Below are 23,832 nucleotides of genomic sequence, written 5' to 3' on the forward strand. Positions count from 1 at the left end.
CCAACCCATCAACCAACCCACCAACCCATCAACCAACCAACCAACCAACCGACCCACCAACCCATCAACCAACCAACCAACCCATTAACCAACCAACCAACCAACCCACCCATTAACCAACCCATCAACCAACCAACCAACCCACCAACCCATCAACCAACCCACCAACCCATCAACCAACCAACCAACCAACCAACCCATCAACCAACCAACCAACCAACCCACCAACCCATTAACCAACCAACCAACCAACCAACCAACCAACCAACCCATCAACCAACCAACCAACCAACCAACCAACCCACCCATTAACCAACCCATCAACCAACCAACCAACCCACAAACCCATCAACCAACCAACCAACCAACCCACCAACCCATCAACCAACCAACCAACCAACCCATCAACCAACCAACCCACCAAAATTTCATTTAGATAATTTTAATGTAAAAAACACAGAAGATCTTGTGGTTCCAGTTTCTTACTTGTGAATATTTTCTGTCTGAGACGTTAATCAGACTAAATGATGATGACATTTTAGTTTTTAATGTTTTGTCACTGTTTTCTTTTGTTTCATGGAACATTTTATTTCTTTAAACAGTTGAGAAAATTATGAAGGTTTTTAGTTTTACTTTGTTGCTCATTTGTTTTATTTTGAAAATCTGAGAGGAATTATTAGTATTCTGATGGAGGGAAACGCAGAAAAAGGTGTTTGTGCCGACGTCTCTTTTCCCTTTCGCTCGCCTACATCCTTTTATCCTGCTGTGTGTGTGTGTGTGTGTGTGTGTGTGTGTGTGTGTGTGTGTGTGTGTGTGTGAATGACTCATCCTGAACACACACACAAACACACACACACATCAGGATGAAAGGGTGTGGGCGACGGAGAGGGAGGACGGGGCTGAGCGAGGACAGCGAGGAAATCATCCAGCATGCATGAATGGACTCTCACTCTGTTTCATATTAGAGAAAATAGTTTGTCCCAGTTTTTCGAGAAGCGAGTGAGTCACACACGTATCCCAGCATCCTCTGCAAACGCCCAGGCAGCAGCCAACATCTTCTTCTTAAAGGACCATAAAACAGTTTTACTTGTTCTGGGTGCAGCTGCTGTTCACAAGTTTGATTTTAGCCTTGTGCTAACGTCAGTGTTTACAGTCTGAGTCACGATCACAGCGGTCCGTCGCACAAACATCACACATCTGCATCATTTATCAACGCTCTGTGTGCAACTCTTAGATTTTATCAGTTTGTGCTGTTTTGACTCAGTCTGAGCTCCAGAAGGTATTCTTCTTCTTTGTTGAATACAGGAGTACGTCAAAACAGAATTGGTAAATCTGAACAAACCAACCAACCCTGGGTTCTTTCCAACTGCTCTGATTGGTGGAACTTGCAGAAAACTATGATGACTGGTCAAATTTGCAGAGATGAAGTTCGTCTCTCACAAAACGAGAAATATTCATCTGCAGATGAACAAAACAAACTCACTGAGGATCGGGAGAAATCTCCGCCAACGTGACAGAGGAGGTCTGCTGGAGATTTTCAGAATAAGAGCTTCATGTTTCTGTTTCCACACAGTCGAACAAAAACTACATTTCATGACTTCTTCAGTCCATTTACACTTAAAGTCTAACGGAGTTTGTCTCACCACAGAAACATGTTATGACTTTTGTCATGCTAACAGCTAGCCTGAAACATCTGTAATGCTAAACCATGTAAAGTGGCACCTAATAATATCCAGTTAGCTATAAACATTTGTAACGCTAACAGGCGATGAAAAATGAAGGATGAAAAATGTGCAGGTCGATAATTACAGACGGAGACGCGAAAACTCTCAACTTCATTCAACATCTGAAGTTTGACAAAGAACAGTGAGGTGAGGCTAATGTTGGCATAGTTAGCAAGCTATTGTTTAGCTAACTTTAGCTTAACAGCTGAGTAACTGTAAATAAATTGGACCAGAGCTCGCTGCATTACCTTCGTATAACACTGACAAGTATGAGAACAGGCTGCTAGACAGGAAGCAGTTAGCTTAATTTCTAGTTAATAAGGTACTGAACTTGAAATCAGACATATTTCTTATTCTTTATATTTATTGGACAATAAATATTTTGGTGACGAAAGCCAACAGGATGCTGAATACAAAATTACACACAAAGGTAACAAACAACCTCCCAACCAACAAACCACGTCAACAGGAACTGCATCGTATTTACACCAGACTGCATTTACAAAGAACAAATTCAACAACAGTGATGTCTGTACTCATAAATACAAAAGACGTATATTTACAGTATACTTATAGCACACACGATACTGTTACAGTCTCTCTACAGAGGATGTACCGTCCCGTCAACGTCCAAATATGGTTATTCATTTACAATATTTACATTTGTGTAAAAGTGTTTCTTTATATAACACTGTATTTTGGTGTCAGTCAACTTTTTTAAAAGTCAGAATATTTCTTTTCCCTCGATACTTTGTGTTGTCATGACTTCGTTTTAACTCTGGCACCCTTCCCAGTGCCCTTCCCTTGCTCTTTCTTTACGCCTCCCCCCACTTTCATCCCGAGATCCCTGATGTGGACTCTGACGTTGCCCAGGTTCCTTTGCCAGGCAGTGTCCATCTTTATGGTCTTCCCTCCTTGGCCTGGGTTGTCGCAGGAATTAGCCTCTCGTTTGGGTGCTGTGTTGGCGCCGCCCACTCTCTTAATTCCCTGGTGTTCCCACGTGTTGGGATCCACCGTAGCACTTGGCATCGCAGGGCTGGTGATCCCTGCCATCTTACTTCGCAGTCGTTGTGGTTCCCAAACACAACCTTCGCCTGAAGCTCCTGGGTTTGTGGAGTCCAAAACCCTGCTGGTCTTACTCCCTTGATTTTGACGTTTCCACGTGTTAGCATCCACTGAGTTTGCTAGATTAGCAGTGTTCTTAGTTGGTATTCGCTGTGGTTCTGACGGGGCAGGGTCCTCTTTGGTGTCCGAATTCACAGTGCTCCTGCTGCGTAGTCGCTGTGGTTCCCACATGCTAGCACCAACTGCTACGTCAGACTTGACAGACATGTTCCTCATGGATTTATGTCCTTGATGTTGTTGTTCCCACACTTTAGTCTCCAGATTAGCAGGATTAGGAATCCAATTATTCTTACTCTGTTGTCTTTGTGTATCCCACATGCCAGAGTCCTTTTTAGAGACCAGATTAGCAGAATTAGCATTCCCTGTATCTTTACTACGTTGTCTGTGTGGTTCCCACATGCTCAAGTCAGTTTTAGAGTCTGGATTAGCATAATTAGCAACTGGAAGATTCATCTTTTGTTGTCTCTGTGGTTCCCAGATGCTAGAATCAATTTTGGAGTCAGAATTAGCAGAATTAGCAGAATTAGCAGTCCCCATAGTCTTACTTTGTTGTCTTTGAGGTTCCCACTTGTTAGCCTTCATAGTCACATTTGGCTGTGCAGGAACTGGAGCCCCAGCGTTTTTACTTCGTAGCTGTTGTGGTTCCCACACGCTCGTATCCACTTTGGTTTCCATTTTAACTGCTGGAGGACAATATCCCAGATTTTTAAGTCCTTGAAATTGTCCAGACTCTCCACACCTGTGTTGCAACACATTGTCCACTTTAGCGCCCACTTCTGTCGCCCCTTGTCGCTGTGGTGGTAATAATGGTTGAATACGGTGTGGCGATCTCATTGACAGTCTTTGCGGTGGTCTTGGTGAGGGTGGTGGGGGTGGCGTTGGAGGCGGCGAAGTTTCCAGAGAGTCCCAACGAGTGTCCACAAACTCCAGGGAAGAGCCGAGCATGCCGGCCAGCTCGGGGGTGGCCTCCACCAGCTCCAGAGGGTCTTTGACGTCCGGCCTGAAGGAGGCCAGCTCCTGCTCATCAGGACCTGTTAGGAGCTGCGACAGGGACGCCTGCCGGTAGAACTCATCCTCAGGGATGGACTGCACGTTGAGCTGTGGGAAGAGGCGCCGGAAAGACCGAGATGTCATCCGAAGTCGACCCAGAACGTCAGCGAGGAGGAGCCAGTTTCTGGGCCTGGAGGAGAGAGAAAGGAGGAGGAAGGAAAAAAACAAGTTTGAGTTTTTACTTTGAGAAGTTTAGACCAAAACATGACCAAGACCTAAGTCTTTGTCTTGTCTCTGAAATATTCTCTGAAGTAGAAGGTGTCTCTCGTTTGGTTAAAATTTAAAATAAAAATTATAAATATCTTGGACAGATTGTTCACATCTGGGTTTCAATTTTAGACAAATAACTGTCAGATGCCTCTGAGGGCAAACCAGGAGAGGTTTTGATTATAGATTAAATATTCAGTTAAGGCAAATTTAAAAGTTGTCTCCCATAAATGTCACAGAGGACAGAAGGAGAGACAGTTTGTCTTCTATATATTCTGCTGTTGCAGCTGAAGACAGCCTGAACATCAATGGAGCTGTTATTGATTCACAATGTCTGTCAATGTGTGTGTGTGTGTGCATGTGTGTGTGTACGTCAAGGGCAAAGGAATGCTTAACACACACACACACACACACACACACACACACACACACACACACACACACACACACAGAGCAACGGACAAGGCCACATGTTGCTTTAAAGCCGGTTGCTGCTGGAATGTTAAACAACCCAATGAAGTGTGTGTGTGTGTGTGTGTGTGTGTGTGTGTGTGTGTGTGTGTGTGTGTGTGTGTGTGTGTGTGTGTGTCAGTACCCGGTGGCCTTGTACCCAGGAGGAGCCATTAATACTACATCAGACACGAGAGGGAAAAAAAATGAGCGAGAGCAAAGAGGAGAAAGAGAGAGGAGGAGAAAAGCGACAGGGGAGGAAGACGAAGTGGAAGCCAATTAGCCGCGTCGCCACGGCGATGCAATCCTCGTTAACGACCTCTCCGTCTGTCCTGCCTTTATCTCTCTCTCTTTTTCTCCATCTCCTCCTCTGAGGATCCTTTTTTTTCTTTTTTCGCTCACACTACCCTTCATTCGCTCTCTCCCTCCTCCGCTATCCCCTTCTTTCTTTTCTAAGCTGGCTTTCCACCACCTTAATTGGACTGTGTGTGTGTGTGTGTGTGTGTGTGTGTGTGTGTGTGTGTGAGAGAGAGAGAGTGTGTGTGAGTGTGCGAAAAAAAGGGAGATGTGTTAGAACAACACTGAGAAAGAATGTGTGAGTGTGAAAGAAAAAAAAAGAGTGTGAATAAGAAAAGACAAAGTGTGTGTGTGTGTGTGTGTGTGTGTGTGTGTGTGTGTGTGTGTGTGTGTGTGTGGGTGTGGTCTTTGTTAGCTCCTCTTCTTTTGGTCTGCTTCCTTTAAAGCTGTTTTTCCACCCACAGTCCCAGGAAGAACTTGTGATGGACCTAAAGGTTCCCTCAGCGTGTTGTTGGTTCAGGTGGACTCACCCCTGCGACAGCGACACCTGGATGTTGTAGCAGGGCAGCAGCGGCCGGTCGGACAGCTCAAACTCAAACACCTCTCTCCTGGCACGCTGCTCCTCATCCTCGTCCTCTTCCTCATCCTCCTCCTCCTCCTCCGGCCCCGGTGGGTCAGCAAGAATGTTATACCCGCCTCCGTCGCTGGACGACTCTGTAAAAACACAAAATATCAGAAACAGGATGACATTCTTGAACCAGTGAAATGACTGTAGTGCGTTCAGAGGGTCTAACACAGGAGCTCATCAGGCGTGGGAACCAGAACCAGAGCCGACTGACCGGGCAACTAAACCAGGTACAAAGTGTATGAAACAGGACGAGTTATTTCTTCACGTCTGACTAATAATTTTAGTTCACTTTGAACGTTTTAGACCAAAATTCCTTTAAACAAAACTTCTGTTTTCCAAGTTTGACCCTCGTTTGTTCAGGACCATCTTTCTTTTTGTCGCTGCAGATCGTCCACGTCTCCTTTAATCTTAAATGATTGATCGTCTGGGATCCCGCCTGTCTCTCTCTCCTGTGACGGGCGTGTGTGTTTGTGTGTAAACTAACCGCACACTGAGCTGCCGTAAAACTCCCAGTAGATTCCTGGATCGCCCTCCGACCTTCCCTGGAGGTCGGAGAGATAGTCTGCAGAGAGGGAGAGAGAGACGGAGAGTTAGTGGCTTTTGTGGTCGATCAAAGAGCCGACCAATCAGAGAGGATGAAGGCAGCGAGATGAAAACAATAGAGCCACACAAACGCACACACAGACGCACACACACACACACACACACACACACACACACACACAGAAACACACACACACACACACACACACACACACACACACACACAGACAGACACGTGCGTGCAGTGAAAGACGGGAAGAAGAAGATGAGTGTTTGTGCTCAGACGGTGCCGGCTTGTCGCCGCGGCGCTTGGCGCTGAGTAGACGGATGCTGGCAGGAGTGTGTGTGTGTTTCTGTGTGTGTGTGTGTGTGTGTGTGTGTGTGTGTGTTTCTGTGTGTGTGTGTGTCTGTGTGTGTGTGTGTGTGTGTGTGTGTGTGTGTGTGGCAGTAAGCTGTTCTGGGATTCAACAGCCAAGCCTCATTAAACCCCTCTGGAGAGAGAGAGAGAGAGAGAGAGAGAGAGAGAGAGAGAGAGAGAGAGAACAAATACAGGCAGGGAATGGTAATCACACACACACACACACACACACACACACACACACACACGCACACAGAAACACATTTTCCTTTCGTCTATTTTCTTCTCATCTCTCTACCAAATTTGTTTCGTTCTCTTTGCTTTTTCTTTTCCTGTTTTATTTATTTATCTGTTTTCTACTTGTTCTAGAGAATAAAACTCAAAGATTTAGAGAATCAAGTCATAATATTTAAAAAAAATGAAGTCATAATATCACAAGAATGAATTATAATATTTAGAAAATAAAGTCAGTATTTAGCTAACGTCGCAACATTACAGGAATAAAATCACAATATTTAGATAATAATGTAATAATATTTAGAAAATAAACGTCGTAACATTTCGATCTTTGTTTGCGTGAAACCCGCTGAGCTTTAACGACTTCCTGTCAGCCGTCTGGAGAAACTGTTGGACTCCAGCTGCTGCTCCTAAACACATCTGGTTCTTGACTCGTACGTCGTGGAACTGATTTCTTAAACTTTAACTTCTGGTCAGGAAACCTGATCCATCATTAACAAAATCATCTTTTTACTGGCACCTTCACTTTGTGTGTGTGTGTGTGTGTGTGTGTGTGTGTGTGTGTGTGTGTGTGTGTGTTACGATCAGCATTTTCCACCCGCTCCCTCCCCTCCTACCCTCCAGAAAGGTTTCCATGGCAGCGCTGTGGGTCATGTTGATTGGTCCTCGTCCAGAGTAGGAGGTGAGGGTGGGGTCGGCGCCACAGGCCAGCAGGAAACGCACCACCTCCACGTGGTCGTTCTCCACGGCGTCGTGCAGCGGCCTGAAACAGGGAACAGACACATTCATCCTGCTGCTCTGTTATCTGGTTAAAATCAATAATTCTGATGATGAATTAATCGTTTTGTTAAAAAATGATGAAGGAAAAAGTTTTTACAGTAAACTGAATCTTCTTGATTTCTGGACTGTTGGTCAAACAAAACCAGACATTTGAACACATCACATGAGAAACTGTGTAACAGCACATTGTGCTGCGTTCAAATGTGTCGTTCTTCTGAGATCTCAGAGTTCAAAGGTTGTGATGTGTTTGTAGGCTTTTGTGGTGGCCATGGAATTTTTTGACTAATGCTAAGTTAATATATTATAATAAAAAAAACATAAAACATGTATGATATTTTATTAATTTTGCTGTTTAAAAGACCAGCGACGACTCGTAAAACCTGCGACGGCTCGTAAAACCTGCGACGACTCGTAAAACCTGCGACGACTCGTAAAACCTGCGACGACTCGTACCTGGTTCCATCCTGAGCGCTGCAGTTGACGTCGGCTCCGTGCTCCACCAGGTGGCGTACGATCCCCAGCCAGCCGCGGGCGCAGGCCTCGTGCAGGGCGCAGTACCCGGCGTTGTCTCGGTGGTTGACGTCACAGATCCGCCGCTCCAGACAGTACAGCACCACCTCCTGGACACGAGGAGACATGTGAACAGCCAATGAGAGCAGAGCCTCCGGACGCTCGAAGGTTTCAGACCAAACGTGTCAGAGGGAAGTCCATCATCCTACAGTTAACGAGGACGCTGACTACAGCTAAATGATCAGATTATTGACTTTTATTGATTATTGATTAAAGGCATGTGACAAAACAAGCCAATCACACATCATCGGTAAAAGAACAGTTCCACCTTAAGAGAACAAGAAGAAGAGACGACGGCCTCCCTCACCCTCTTCTTCTGCTCTCCTCAAATGAAAAAAACGTGTGCGTGTGTGTGTGTGTGTGTGTGTGTGGTGATGGATGACGGCTTCATTTGCAAACTGAGCTCGTTAGCTTCACCACTGCACCTCAACAAGAGAGAGAGAGTGAGAGAGGGAGAGAGAGAGAGAGGCAGGGTGACACTTGTGAGGTCTGACAAGAGCTGTCGCACGGCACATGAAATATTCAGACTGTGTGTGTGTGTTCAACTAATGCCTGCACACACACACACACACACACACACACACACACACACACACACACACAGTTTTCTGTCTCCACATGATTTCCAAACATCGACTGAATTTCAATCTGTGTGGTGCTGTAACTTTAGTGCCACAGGTTCAAGTGCAGCCGATGATTCCTGCTGTTAGTGAGTTTGTCCTCGTCTCTTCTAAAGGTAAAACGAGTTTTATTCTAATGAGGTTTATTCTGAAGGTAAAACGAGTTTTATTCTAATGAGGTTTATTCTAAAGGTAAAACGAGGTTTATTCTAATGAGGTTTATTCTAAAGGTAAAACGAGGTTTATTCTAATGAGGTTTATTCTAAAGGTAAAACGAGGTTTATTCTAATGAGGTTTATTCTAAAGGTAAAACGAGTTTTATTCTAATGAGGTTTATTCTGAAGGTAAAACGAGTTTTCTCTTGAGGATAAAACCAAAATCTTAAAAACTCTTGACCAGGACACTTGGTTTTATTCAGCAGACATTTTTAGCTAATGCTCGAGAACACACTCATGGTCAACTGGTAAAGAGTCACATTCAAAAAATTAATAATAGTGTTATTGTGCAAAAAATATGCAATGCAACCGACGTACAATGTACAAAACTGATTTTCTAAAATTCAATCAGTTACGTCAAATGTTCACACACTGACATCAAATGAAACTTAATAAAATCAGCAAAACTCCGCCCGCTCCACCTGTCCATACGCCTGTGTGCGTTTGTTTCTCGTTACCTCGTATCCCAGGCGGGCGGCGCGCTGCAGCAGCGTCTCTCCGGCGTTTTTGTTCACAATGAGCCGGCGAACCTCAGGAGGGACGGGACGGGCGGGGTGTGAGTGCTGCGGAGAGGGAGGTCGACGGCTGGGCGAGCGAGATGGGTCACACGGAGAGATCTGTGTGTGTGTGTGTGTGTGTTGAGAAAGAGAGAGAGAGAGAGAGAGAGAGACATTTAAAGTGATTAGCATGTGCTCGAGGATTGGTTTTATTACCCACAAAGCAATTAAACACACACACACACACACACAGGCGCTCGCTCTCTTTCTACATCCATCACTGTCACATGTTCACACACACACACACTCAAAGCCCTAGTTTTCCAGGCTCGGTTGAAAATAGCACTGTCACCACCTCTGCTCCCACGACTCTGATTTTGTATTTTGTGTGTGTGTGTGTGTGTGTGTGTGTGTGTGTGTGTGTGTGTGTGTGTGTGTGTGTGTGTGTGTGTATGTGTGTGTGTGTTTGGAGCCAGAGGCTGATGACAGAAAGCTCAGGAGGAGGAGATGGAGGGGAGGATGGGAGGAAGAATAGTTCTAAAGTAAAAAAGGGACGAAACAAATAAGGACTCCCTCTCGCTCTCTTCATTGTCTGTATGCCTCGCTCGCCCCTCTCATCAGACTGGATTCTAACGTGAAAGAATCATTTCTGTCAGGATCAATAACTTTACTTTTCTTGTCTGGAGTTCCACAGAGCTCTGCTTTAGACCTTCTTTTACTTTATTTTTGCTTATTGTAATTGTACAAATAGTGAAAATAATTTTCTGATTTTGCTCCCATTCAAACATCGGAAGGCTTTTAATGTGAAATACATACAGGAAGTGTTGAGTTTATATTAACAGCTTACTTCAGTAACAGAGGACACAATCCCTTCATTTACTTTCATTTTCTAAAAAATGTTTTGTTGTAATTATATTTTTCAGCATTGTGTGTATTTTGGATACTTTTATCTTCACTGATATTTTATATTGATTATTTGTTACAACAGTTTCCTTCAGAATAAATAAAGTTTTATCTTATCTATTATTTATAGCTCCCCTTCAAAGTTTAAAAGATAAATGTTTGTATTTAACAGTAATATTATCTAATTAACATTTGATTTCTATCTTTATTTTAAATTAAGAGTACTTGTGGGTTCATTGTTTTTGTTTCATATTTTTCTCGATTGAAGCTAAAATCTGAATTTTCTAAACGAGGATAATCGGAGGCAGGTAGAGACGGATGAAAAGCTGCATCACAGAGCTGCTGACGCCACGGCAACAGTCTCCGCTGCTTAGCAGCCAGACAGCGTGTGCGTGTTAATGTGTTTGTGTGTGTAATGTGTGTGCGCAGGCGTCTGTCAAACGAAGCCGCTCGCCGCCACGCATCGACAAACAGGATGCGAGCTTTGCCCTGGAGGTGTGTGTGTGTGTGTGTGTGTGTGTGTGTGTGTGTGTTTTCTAGCACAGCAGACTCAAACAAGGAGGAGGAGGGTTGAGCGAGAGCCAAGTGAAAGAGAGAGAGAGCGTGAGAGAGACAGTGTGTGTGTGTGTGTGTGTGTGTGTGTGTGTGTGTGTGTGTTTTAGTGTGTGTGCGTCCTCGCTGCCCTGAGGAAATCTCCGGTGCAGCAGCTGTCAAAACGGCACAAGTCGCCGCCGCCACACACACACACTCACACACCAAAACACACACACACACACACACACACACACTCACACACCAAAACACACACACACACACACACACACACACACACACACACACACACACACACACCAAAACACACACACACACACACACACACACACTCACACACCAAAACACACACACACACACACACACACACACACACACACACACACACTCACACACCAAAACACACACACACACACACACACACACACACACACACACACACACACACACACACCAAAACACACACACACACACACACACACACACACTCACACACCAAAACACACACACACACACACACACACACACACACACACACACACACACACACCAAAACACACACAGTACATGTGGAGAATATTATTCTTCCTCTATAACCTTCAATCACTACATCCCTCCCTCCTTCCCTTGCTCACTCTCTCCTTCACTTTAATCTGCAGTGAATTGAATTACACACACACACACACACACACACACACACACACACATCGTCCCTGCTGAGTTTTCCCAGCGAGCTCCAATCAGGACGATAATTGCAACGATTAACAGCGAGGGAAGAGAGAAAAAAGGGAGGAAAAACAGAGGAAGAAAAACAGGAGAACCGATGGTTTTAACTGTTTCATCATCATCATTTCACCGAAAACCAGAATCTTCATTCATCTCGTGCTGTCAGTTTCTCTGTGAGGTGAAGATGTGTGCAAAAATTAAAAGACAGAAGAAGAAGTTCTTCCTTGGTTCGTTGTCAAATCATGGACTCGTGTCATCATGTCTGAAGGATCGGTGACTCGGACTCGTCGGTCTCGTGGGCATTTTTACCAGAACTTGTCCCAGGTCTCAATGTTTTAGAATTTTTTTAATGTTTTGTTGTGGATTTTTCTCTGATGCTTCAGTCTTCTGAACAAGAAAAAAAGGAGCGCTCCTCAGTCACTAACCAATGAAAAACGAGCGCTCCTCAGTCACTAACCAATGAAAAACGAGCGCTCTTCAGTCACTAACCAATGAAAAACGAGCGCTCTTCAGTCACTAACCAATGAAAAACGAGCGCTCTTCAGTCACTAACCAATGAAAAACGAGCGCTCCTCAGTCACTAACCAATGAAAAACAAGTGCTCCTCACTAACCAATGAAAAACGAGCGCTCCTCACTCACCTTTCCACTGTTTTCCTCATCATCAGTTCCTCCCCCGTCTTCGTCTCTCACCGTGTCTCCTCCCGTATGCTTTGTCTTGCAGGGACGCTTGCCCTTCGGCTTGTTGACGTCGTCGTCATGGCAATGGAAGCGATGGTCTTGTGAGGAGGAGGAGGCAGAAGGAAGAGGAGGTAAGGAAGGGAGGAAAGTGGACACCCTGTGGCTCTCTCTCAGTTTCTGATGCTTGTCCTGGAGGCGGGAGGAGGCGAGGGAGGTGAAGGATCCAGGAGAGGGTTGCCGGGGGGCGGAGCTGAAGGGTTGCCGGGGGTGATGGGTGTGAGAGGAGGGCGGGGCCACATGGAAAACTGAAAGAAAACACATCAAAACAGTTAGGCAGAAGTAAGTAGCCGCTGACTTGGTATTCATGACTCAAATTTAAAGTTTTAATTAAATGTTGTAGATACTGAGGAGTTACATTTTAATTTTGAAACATAAGTATTTGTAACATTTCTGGACCTTCCTCCTCTATCACGTGTTTTCAGTTGACTCATATTTGGCCGCATGAAGTCAAAGTGTTTGTAGTTCAGTTATAAAATCAGCGCACTGCAGCGCTTCACTCTCCAGCTGTCCTGCATCACCTGCGCTGCACGCTGCACGCTGCACGCTGCTTTACGCCGTCAGTGAAGGATTTATTTGGACCAATCAGAGCTGGTGATCGTTGGACAGTGGAAAGACGAATCAAGACGTTTTTTATTGAGTTTTATTTAGTTTCTGTAAAGTCTGAATGAAGCTGACGATGATTCTGGTGAGCTCCGGCTCCAATCTTTAAAACTCCTCCTGAACTCATGATTTAAACGTCTCATGCAGCTCGTCATCCTTCCTCTGTGTGTGTGTGTGTGTGTGTGTGTGTGCGCGCGCACGTGCACGATTTTCCTCCTCGCCAACAAATGAGCTGCTGTCTGTCCTTCAGCGGGGACGACTCAGATAATAAGAGACAGGAAGAGACAGCGAGGCACAAAGACACGCAGCGTCCTCGCTCGACTGGAGCAGCGGGCGAACGAGGCAGCAGATAGTGGGGGAGGGGAGGAGAGAGAGAGAGAGAGAGAGGAGAGAGAGTTTTCTGTTTTCCATTGCAGACGCCTGCAGGAAACACACACACATACACACACAAAGCCAGTGTGTAAAATGTGTAAATGTGGTGACGTGCATGTGCGCACACACACACACACACACACACACACACACACACAAAAACACACAGCCAGAGGTTGTTTCAGGGAGTCACGCCACTTCCATCTGTTGAATTATTTATAAGCCTGGACACGCGTGCGCACACACACACACACACACACACACACACACACACACACACAGATGTTTTGTCCACCTACACACACATCTACAGCATAATGAAGGTGTGTGTGTGAAGCTACTTAACAGAGGTGGGAAGTAACTAAGTACAAATACTTCAGTACTGAAGTATCTGTATCTTTACTTGAGTTTTTATTTTTCTACATCTGAACTCAAATATCTGAATTTCTCCTCCTCATGTTTTATAAACAGACTCATTACTTTAGTTTGAATTATTGATTATTGTTATTTTGCATCATTGTGTGTTTGTGTTAATGTGAGACTTTGGTGTTTTAAAAGTTTAGTTCAATTTCACCAAAGTCTCACATTAACACAAACACACTAACAGATGGAGGCAGCAGGAGACCAACAACTCCTGTGTTCTGTGAGATAAAATCACTGATTTTGTGAATGGAGTTTGGTTGGTTTGTGTGTAGAACAAAAATATGATCAGGATATAATAGTTTGTAAATCAGATGTAGAGCCGACAGAGACGATACCTCTTGGATTTATTCATTCAGAGGTGTTTAGCATTCAAGAAGAGGAAGAAGAGGAAGAGGAGGAGGCTGCAAACACATTCCCTATGCATTACTGTGTGTGTGTGTGTGTGTGTGAGACAGCTCCATCTGGGAGATGTTAGACAGCTATTAGCACGCCACGGGTTCATACACACACGCATAAACGTCAGAAAACACACACACACACTCAACGTCGGCGTTCTTCCACTTGTGATCTCTAACGATCACAGAGGAAGAAAAGAGATGAGAGGAAGAGGAGGAGGAGGAGGAAACAGAGAGGAGGAGAACTGATGACAGCAGAAAGATTTCATCAGCAGCAGAAACTCTTTATGAACTCACAGCTGCTGCCTTCACAATAAAAGCTTCACTGACCCTAAAGAAGAAAAAACTTTTATTTTTTTTAAATTATTTTAATTGTCTGATTTTATTTACCTCAGAGTGTCCTGACATGTTTTAGTCCTGGTTTAACTCTAAAGTAGCTGTACTGTCAATATGTATTCATAATAATAATAATAATAATAACAACAATAATAATAATAATAATAATGGAGTTATGAGATTGTTATGGAGTAAAAAAAAAGTAAAAATCTGTGAAAGAATAAGAAAATAAATGTGGACAAATAAACAGAAATAACAACATATCAAAGTATAACATGTTTATCATATTTTCATCCATCCATCATTTATTTGTTTATTATTGTATACATATTTTTTTTATGTTTTTAAAAATATATCAAGACATGATATGTAGAAAATGATTAATGAGACAAAATAGACGTAACTGGACGAAACAAGAAAGACGAAGAAACAAGACGGTCATTAAAAACGAGGTCAGAGAGGAAACAAGCCGACAACAACGTAACAAAGACGTAACGACACAAAACAGACAAAATGGCAACAAGACAAGCGCAACAATATTTATTTTGTGTATAAATTACTCATTTTATACATTTCATTTATTATTTGTATTTATTTGTAGCCTTTTATTTTATTCACTGTGGTGTTTGTTTTTAAATTTCAAGTTAAGATCAGTTCATGTTTGTTCACAAATAAATAAATTAGTCTTTTTTTCATTTTTATTATTTAGTATTGTTTATATTTTGTTAAATTTTGTTGTTTTTCCTTTTTTTGGCAACAAATAATGTAATAATAAAGCAAAGTAAGATCAAACAAAATAAAGACATAAAAACAGACGATGTCTTTACCTCTTGAGTCGTCCCTCCTCACAAACGCACGGTCACACCAGCCTCCGTTGACCTCTGACCTCCCCCTGACGGCTGGGATGTCCATCCTGAACTTCCTGTCGACCTCTGCCGACCTCTGGCCGGAGGGCAGCCATTGGCTGAGCTCCCCGGGGAGGCGGGGCTTGTTAAGGCGGAGGCCATTCAGCTCGATGCAAACCTTCAGCTTCTTCACGTCCTCCAGGGTCGAGTCTGTGATGGAAAACAACCAATGAGCAATCAGGAGGGATGAAACAACGACCAATCAAAGGTCAGGAAAAATATCTGAGGAAAACATAATAAATAAATAATTACTGTCAATAAATCGTCATCAGGCAGAACAGATAATCAGCTGTGTGTTATCTAAAACATAAAAGACTTATAAGAACTGCAGACTCAAGAACCTCAGTGAGGAGGTTTGAAGGTGAAGGAGAACGCAGGAGAACTCTAACCGTTGCTTAATTTGATTTTCTTGTTGGTGTTTCCTGTCCTGTCCTCCTCCTCCTCCCTGTCCTCCTCTCTGTCCTCCTCCCTCCCTCTCTTCTGCCGGCTGCTGATGATGCTGCTCTGGTGGAAAGGCTCCAGGCTAAAGATACGCCTCCGGTTTATCGCCATGCCGGGATTTGAACCGCCGAGTCCCGGCGTGGAGGTGTTTCCCTGAAACAGGCCTCTGGCTGTGGACAGAAACCGCTGTTGTTGTTGTTGTTGTTGTTGTTGTTGTTGTTGTTGTTGTGGGACAAAACTCCTCTCCTCTTTCTTCTTGTCCTCCTGCAGACCTCCGTCTTCTTCGTTCTTCTTCTGCTCCTCCACTGAACCGTCATCTTTCTCGCGGAGTACAGGGAGGTTGTCGGAGTGGCGGCACAGCGGCGGGACGGGGGGGCGGCCGTGAGGACAGGACGGATGGAAACCTACAGAAACAAGGACAAACAAAACAAACGGTCAGTGAGCTTTTTTCTTCAGACTGATGATGACGGCATGCAGACGACACTCTGCTGTGTATCAGATCTGTAACACTATGACCTCACTGCGTTCATCTTTAGAGCTGCATGTTCATTTTAAGATTTGCTAAATACACATTTTAAACCACGTCCTTTGTGGGACAAAGGGACACAGCGTCATAGAATAACAATAAAACCATATGAGACAGTTTAAATAATCACATATTTTTCTTGTATAATTAGTCCTTGAAGAAAACATGAATAATTAATCATCTTTAAAATGTTTTTGTGTTCGGACGTCGAGCTTCAGCTCAGACTGTCTGGGATTCAAACCACAGGCTGGTTGTTCTGTGTGTTTCCTGTGACCTCTGACCTTTAACACACACACACACACACACACACACACACACACACACACACACACACGTCTCATTAAAGGAAACTGATTTTTAAACACTGACTCGGAGCAGATCAAACACAGTCGTCCTCTTCTGTCTCTCTCACGTTTCCTTTCTTTTATGTGTCGCACTCGTTTTTTTTTTTCTCCGTCCTCCCGTCTTCTCCGACTCTCCCTCTCTCTCTCTGTCCTCATCGTCTGACTCACGGCGCGTCCCGTGGCTCCCGGACACATTATGCGCCATGGCAACGGGTCATCAAAGGCAATCGTCATGACAACGTGGTTGTCTGGGTGTGTGAAGTGAAAAGTGCAGGACAGCAGCGAGCAGCGGCTGCTGACGTGCTCTTGAGCCTCTTCTTTCCTCCATTTTCTGCTCCTTTGTCTTTAATTTATGACATTTAACTTTTTTAATTACGTTATAAACAAACAGACTTATTTTATGTTAAATCAATATATAAATCTATAAATGCAAAAACAGAGAATAATAAAACAAAACACTCGCTGAGACGTTCATGTGCGACGTTTGCTGTGATTGGTGGAACTCGCTGGACGCTACGATGATCAGTCAAGTTTGTGGAAAAGTTGCAGAATTCACAGGGATTGGATGAATTTGTGTGAACTGCTGTGGACTGACTGATCAACACGATAACTGACAGATTAATCAATGATGAGACTCTACAGGTGATTTTTATTTGTTTTTTTCTTACACTCGACTAGACGAGGGAAAAAGTTTTACTCAAACACTTAGAGGCTGTACATCATGAGTTATATTCATCTCATGAGACCAAGAAAAAGATTCCCTCAGTCTTTAAATCACATTTTAATTATCGTCTTTTTTGACACTAATGAGCTTCCGTACTTCAGCTCCTCATTTTATCATAATCATTTTACACCAAAAACTTACAACTACAGAGCTGAAAGATAACGGTTGTGTTTCAGGTGTGTAAATGTGTGTGTGTGTGTGTGTGTGTGTGTGTGTGTGTGTGTGTGTGTGTGTGTGTGTGTGTGTGTGTGTGTCTGAAGGTGCACACTTGACTTCCTCGAGAAAATGAGGGCAGCTCGGCTCAAAGCGAGCGAGGTGCACCAAGAGTTCAAATGTGTGTGTGTGTGTGACTGAGACGCACGCACACACACACACACACACACGCACACACGCACACACACACACACACACACACACACACCCCACATGAAAAAGGAAAGAGACAAAGAAAGCAAACGACTTCAAGCGAGTGAGATCACCCCCCCAAAAAAACAAGTGTGTGTTTTAGTGATGTGTGTGTGTGTGCGTGTGTGTGTGTGTGTGTGTGTGTGTGTGTGTGTGTGTGTGTGTGTGTGTGTGTGTGTGTGTGTGTGTGTGCACGTCATCCTGCAGAGCTCTCCGGAAATCCTCTTACCTCTCGGTGCCTCTGCGGAGGCTGCAGAGGGACTTCTTCCTCCTCCTCCTCCTCCTCCTCCCTGTTTCTTCGTCCTCCCCTCCTCCTCCTCCTCCTCTTCCTCCTCGTCCTCTTCTTCTTCTTCCCTCCCTCCCTCTCCCTGCTGGCCGTCTGCCAGCTCCGTCTCCCCTGCTGCCGCCGCCGCCGTCATCCCTTCTCCGTCTCCGTCTCCTTCTTCTTCTCCTCTTCCTCCCTCTTTCTCCTTCAGCTCCAGCTCAGAGAAGCGCAGCATGGCACGCTGAGGGAGAAAATCAAAAAAGGATAAATGCAACAACTTCAGTGAGAACAAAACATTTCCACTGAAACTGAAACCTCTTCAGGATTTCTTTCAGGGCTCAACTCAGACTTTTATTTCTGTTTTCAACACTTTAACCAACACGTTTAGTTTTGATGAATTTTTGGGGAAATTAAGATAAAATGTGTTTTTTATTTTTTTATGATATTTCTTGGTTTCTTTAAAAACTTTTTTAACAAAGCGAGGTCTTCATTTAAACATGTTTCTCTTGATAATTCCCACAATTTGTCGATAAAACGTCAAAAAATGTGAAAAATGTTCGTCACGGTTTCCCAGAGCCCAAAGTGACGTCTTCAGATGTCTTCTTTTGTCCAACAAACAGTCCAAAACCCAAAGAAACTTCATTTCCTATAATATATGACAAAGACAAGAAAAGCGGCAAATTCACAAAGTTAAGAAGCTCAGTTATCATTATGGTTGAAAATGAACTGTAAAAGTAGTTTGTTGCCTTTGTTTGATATTTGTGGGACTGTTCCTTTAAACAGAGCCGGTGTTTGGTCCACACCACCTTCACAGCTCTGAGATCCTGGACTCTGCTGCTCTGAGACCGAAATAAAACTCGCTGCTGCCGTCTGAAGACGCGGACTGACAGAAAATATGAAGCTGCTCCAAAAAATCTGTGAACAGGTGCCGCTGGGACGAATTCTGGACAAAGTAAAAGTAACTTGTTTACTGCAGTAAAAGTGAAAAAGTACACGCTGTGAAATGTCCTAAAAGTATAAAAGTCAAAAGTTTTTACTGACTTTCTGTACAACTGAACCTCAGAGTCTTCGTCTCTGTGTTTCAGCTTCTTACATCTTTACTTACTTACTCGAAATGTCGGCTTATTATGTCTTTTTTTTTTATCTTGTTATGTTTTTTATGACATTTTTCATCTTGTTGCATCTTGCTAAACATTTTTCATCCTGTGACGACTCCTTTCAGCACTTTCACTTCATCTTCTCTCTGTGCTGAAACTTCAGATTTAAAGGACCAGTGTGTAATAATTACAGGAATTTATTGACGTAAATGGAATATATTATACATAAGTATGCTATTTATTATTATCAATCAACTTATACTCACAATCTTTATGTTTGTGTTACCTTAGAAATAGACATTTATAGTTACGTACTGTCGGGTTGCCTTTTACGGAGGCCGCCATCTTGCACCGCCATGTTTTCTGCGGCTGCGCAGAGCGGACGCGTTACGTAAACTTCGCAGCGTTTTTTTTTTTTTTTTTTTTTTTTTTTTTTTTTCCAAAGCAAACTTTATTGTCATGTTGAAAACATCCAAGGAGACATGACATTATACAAGCAGACATGACATTATACAAGCAGACATGACATTATACAAGCAACATGACATCACTCATACACAAAACAACATTTAAGTACAGGGAGTGCACAATACATAACGGGTAGTAAGGACTTTATCTAGTAATGTGTGCCATAATATTTTCCATAAAATCAGATGTCTTTAAAGCTTTCTTGTTTCTGCATATTTTACAAAGAGATTCATAAAAATATTTAAGTTCCACATAAAACACATTTTCATTTGGCATAGTCTGGAGAAATCTAGCTTTATGGATGTGAAATTTACCCAACAGACATAACAGTTTCATTACATTATTAACTTCTTTATTGTTACAATCAACATTTAAGACCATATTTTCATTGAAAGTGATCAAAACCTTATGAGATTCCAAAATCATTAAAGATATTTGAGTCCAGAAATTAGTAGAATAGGGACATCCATAACTTCGCAGCGTAAATACGGGCGACGAAGAGGAGGACAGACAGCGACGTTTACTGGCAAACTATCTTGTTTTCTGAAGGCTGACAGCCACAGTTTTGACCAGTGGATGATCATAGTTGTTATTTACCACAAGAAAAAGAAGCAGAGTGTGAACTCTTGTTTCTCAAAGAAGTAAAAAAAATGAAGAAAACAAACGGCAGCGTGAGAGGAGACGACAGAAAACAAGGACTAACATCGGTGTGGCGTTTACCACATGGAAATCACTGATGAGGAACTGTTTTCACAGCAACACCGAAGTTGCTCTTTTCTGCTGGACAGGTAATTCATCTTACACATGTAATGGCACTTTATTATGAGATAGCTTTAGCTAACGATATAACATGGCCACGGACATAACGCTAATTATTCACACAAGTAACGTGTTCGTCCTGTGTTTCTGTCGATAATATGTTTGTTACCACGATCGTAATTTTGCATGTTGTTTCAAAAGTATGATCAGGAGCTGAAATATCCGGTGGTGTTACAGAGATTAGCTCACGACTGCTCGAAGTTATTGTCTATAAATGTGTAGAGCTAATGTGACTGTAGCTGACTGCTGGTTTATGAGTTATAGCTATAATTTAGTGTGGTTATGTTTGTCCAGGTGAGCCGTTCCTCTCTGCACCGTCGGATGTAACAGGATGTGTTACAGGTGTGTGTGACTGTGTCACGTAGCTCGTATTTTCTTTATGTTTCTGCAGTTATGACAAACGTCCTGTAACATCACCTCCTATGAAGAGAAAACCTTTTCATGTCTCAGCTGCAGCTTTATCTACCATCGACGCTGCTTCTACTGGGACAGACAGGTTAGTCAGCACAATGAATTAACAGTGCTGTCCTCACAGGTCTGATTATCAACCTAACAGCACTTATTAATAGGTTTTTCATTAATAGTTTATGTTTAATGTTATATCTCCATATGTGTCAGGTATAGAAAATGATGTGGTTAGTTTTTATTACTATATTACTTGTTATTGTTTGCCTATACATTCATTATAATGATGTAAGATATAGTCATAAAGTTACTGTATATTACATCAGGGGTATTTAACCATTGTTGGCTAAGAGTATGTAAGTTTTCATCAAAGCAAAATAAGAAAAAAATCAAAACTTGTTTTCACTAATTAGTGCCTCATATCTGGATGATGGCTGCTAATCAACTGAATCATCAGGTGTGGTTTTTGTTTGGGATGAAAATCTGCATACTCTAACATCTTCATGGAATATAGTTGAATACTCCTGTATGACATCACTATGTATATTTTGTTTCTCTCCTAATGGCAGCAAAAGTAGGAGGACAGTCCATTCTCCTTAACTAGCTGAAAGACACTGTAAGTCATCTGGGATGCCACGATGGAGGAGCCTTGGACCAGATGACCCCAGAAGGTTCACCTTGGTGCCCCCCATGCATGGATCTGCCACACCAGAACTGGTGCAGACACAAGTCAGGAGAGGTCTACGTAAGTAACACACATTTATTTGCCTTTAATGTGGAATATTAACCTGCCCTGTAAATTATACTTTTGGTGAAATATTAGCATTTCCACACTGCATAAAAACCAAATAATATTCTAACTAAATGCATCTTGACACTGTCTTCAACAGGACGGACACTCAGTACAGCTGCTGATTTGGAATGAATTAGACAGGAAGTCACCGTGTTTCATCCAACAACAAAAAGCTGAATCAGTGTGTTTCTCAGGGAGGACCACAGGATGAAAGAGCTGGAGCTCAACGATAACCTCCAGAACCTCACAACTTTTACTGTTCAAACAGACAAATGTCTCATCAGCTTCTTCTGTCTTTATCAAAGCAACTCTGATGAAGACAGAACAAGCTGCAGAAATGTTTGTCTGAACTAAAAGCTGGAGGTTTATGATTATCAGACAGCATTTCTCCTTGTATTATCAAGACTGACAGGGATGACCAAGACTGTTTGTATAAATAATTTATATTGCTGATGTCATTTTTGTCAGTGGTGTTTTTTGTGTTTTTTTTTTTTTAGATTAATCTTTGACCCCTGTAATGATAATATACATTAGTGAAGCCTGAAGTGGTCATGAAAATGTACCAACACTGCAGGAAAGAACTTCATATAAAAGTACATATTTATATGTATAAAACTGTAATAAATACAGCAGGTATATCTAATTATCATCATTTATTAATTGCACTTACAATTCAATGAAACATTGAATTACAAATAATGGACTAAAAAATAAACCATACATGTAATATTAGCAGAAAAATATGAAAATATGGAACATACTCTGCAATATATAAATAAATAATTTATATAATCTAGAACAAATAAAAATTTTGTTTGATTCCCTGATGTTATATACACAGGTTAGTGAGTACTTGTGGTCCTGTATTGACACTCCAGAGGGCCTGGAAGGAAACGCAAACTTGTCCCTGATGCTCCAAACACAGCAGCTGGGGATGACAAGTCGGTTTCCCTGCACTAAAGAGCCATGTAGCCAAAAAATAAAATGCCTACAGGCTGTGTAACGATACTCCCTGTTGTCAACGCCAGGCCCCCTCAACATGTTCCTACAGTTACCACAAGTACACCATGATACCCTGGTAAAAGGTGGGGCACCATGTCTGAGCTGATGCATCATCAGGGCATCAAACAGTCCTGTCTGCCTGCTCAGGAGCTGAGTGGTGAGCTGCCTGTGTTCCTCCAGGGTCTTCAACAAGTCTCTGAAGAAATAATACACAGGAAAAATACATTCAAGGTTAATGAGATGTTTGATATTATGTTGGTAATATGCTAATATCACTGCAGTTTATGATGTACAGGCTGTTCAGAGTCAGAGTAACACGAGCTGAGTGATGCTGTTCCTCTGCAGTATTTATTATCATTCAGTAACATCCCAAGTAATGATGACTCGCGTTACTCTGAGATTACTCGTTACTCTGAGATTACTCATCAGAAGACACACGACACTAACATCGCTACATGAAGAGAACAGAGCTGGAAATATAACTTTGTGTTGGATTAGTATAACAAAGTAATTTTCTAAATACATACCTTCATTTGTGAAGCTTCAAATCGCTCCTCTTCATCCTCCAGCGAAGCTTCCGCTCTGGTCGCCCCCCCGCACCTCTCCCTCACCTGGCCCTGACTGCACCGTAACCTCGGCCTCTCTGCTTCCTCTTTCTCGTCCTCTTCCGCTCCGTCTTTCTCTCCCTCCTCCTTGTCCTCTAACCCCCGACCCATAACTGAGACATTGACTCTGTAAACGGAGAATAAATAAGCGTCCCGCCGTAACTATTGTACTGTCACACTAAACAACTACAGTTACTTCGCCAGTGTCGGCGTGTATCACCATGCAAAGCCGCTCGACAAAATACGACCACATTGTGGAGCAAATAACAGTTATATTTGCCATTTTACATGAAAGTTATGACCTCTAGAGCCTAACAACGAAACACGTTTTTTAATATTATCCATAAACAAACCTCAACACTGGAAAGACTAGCTAATGTGAGCGTTACGCCATTTTGTCACGTGATGGCCTCCTTACGCCTGAAAAGGGAGAGGCAGCGTAGGGGGAAATCCTCTTTGTTGCATTCTGAATTTTGATCGCTAGATGCCGCTGAAAATCAAACACTTCTCCTTTAACACATTTCATGATTTAAACTGCACATCCGTCCAACTCAGAGACACTTTCTCCTGAATATTCACATGTTCATCCTCCACCAACCAAACCCTGCATCTGTTGGTAACCATGAGTAACCGTTGGTAACCGTTGGTAACCGCTCCTCGTGCGCTCCCTGACAGGCCAGTATTT

At 42.9% G+C, this 23,832-nt stretch overlaps 1 protein-coding gene across 1 annotated transcript in view; it reads right to left on the bottom strand.

The window, feature by feature from the left end:
- Positions 1-2,070: 2,070 nt before the first annotated feature.
- The window catches only part of LOC146304994 (BCL-6 corepressor-like), a 34,305-nt gene continuing 12,543 nt past the window's right edge, over positions 2,071-23,832 (bottom strand). Inside the window, exons 4-13 of the mRNA XM_084714024.1 lie at positions 17,923-18,199; positions 15,643-16,098; positions 15,176-15,403; positions 12,124-12,467; positions 9,263-9,421; positions 7,853-8,019; positions 7,237-7,382; positions 5,966-6,043; positions 5,384-5,567; positions 2,071-4,029 (exon numbers count right to left, since the gene is read on the bottom strand). Of these exons, the coding sequence (XP_084570150.1) occupies positions 2,484-4,029; positions 5,384-5,567; positions 5,966-6,043; positions 7,237-7,382; positions 7,853-8,019; positions 9,263-9,421; positions 12,124-12,467; positions 15,176-15,403; positions 15,643-16,098; positions 17,923-18,199 (3,585 nt within the window). The 3' untranslated portion in view covers positions 2,071-2,483. The remainder of the gene's footprint in view (positions 4,030-5,383; positions 5,568-5,965; positions 6,044-7,236; positions 7,383-7,852; positions 8,020-9,262; positions 9,422-12,123; positions 12,468-15,175; positions 15,404-15,642; positions 16,099-17,922; positions 18,200-23,832) is intronic.

The sequence above is a fragment of the Lutjanus erythropterus genome, chromosome 24 (assembly GCF_056507025.1).
Source record: "Lutjanus erythropterus isolate fLutEry1 chromosome 24, fLutEry1.hap2, whole genome shotgun sequence".
In the NCBI taxonomy this organism is placed as follows: domain Eukaryota; kingdom Metazoa; phylum Chordata; class Actinopteri; order Lutjaniformes; family Lutjanidae; genus Lutjanus; species Lutjanus erythropterus.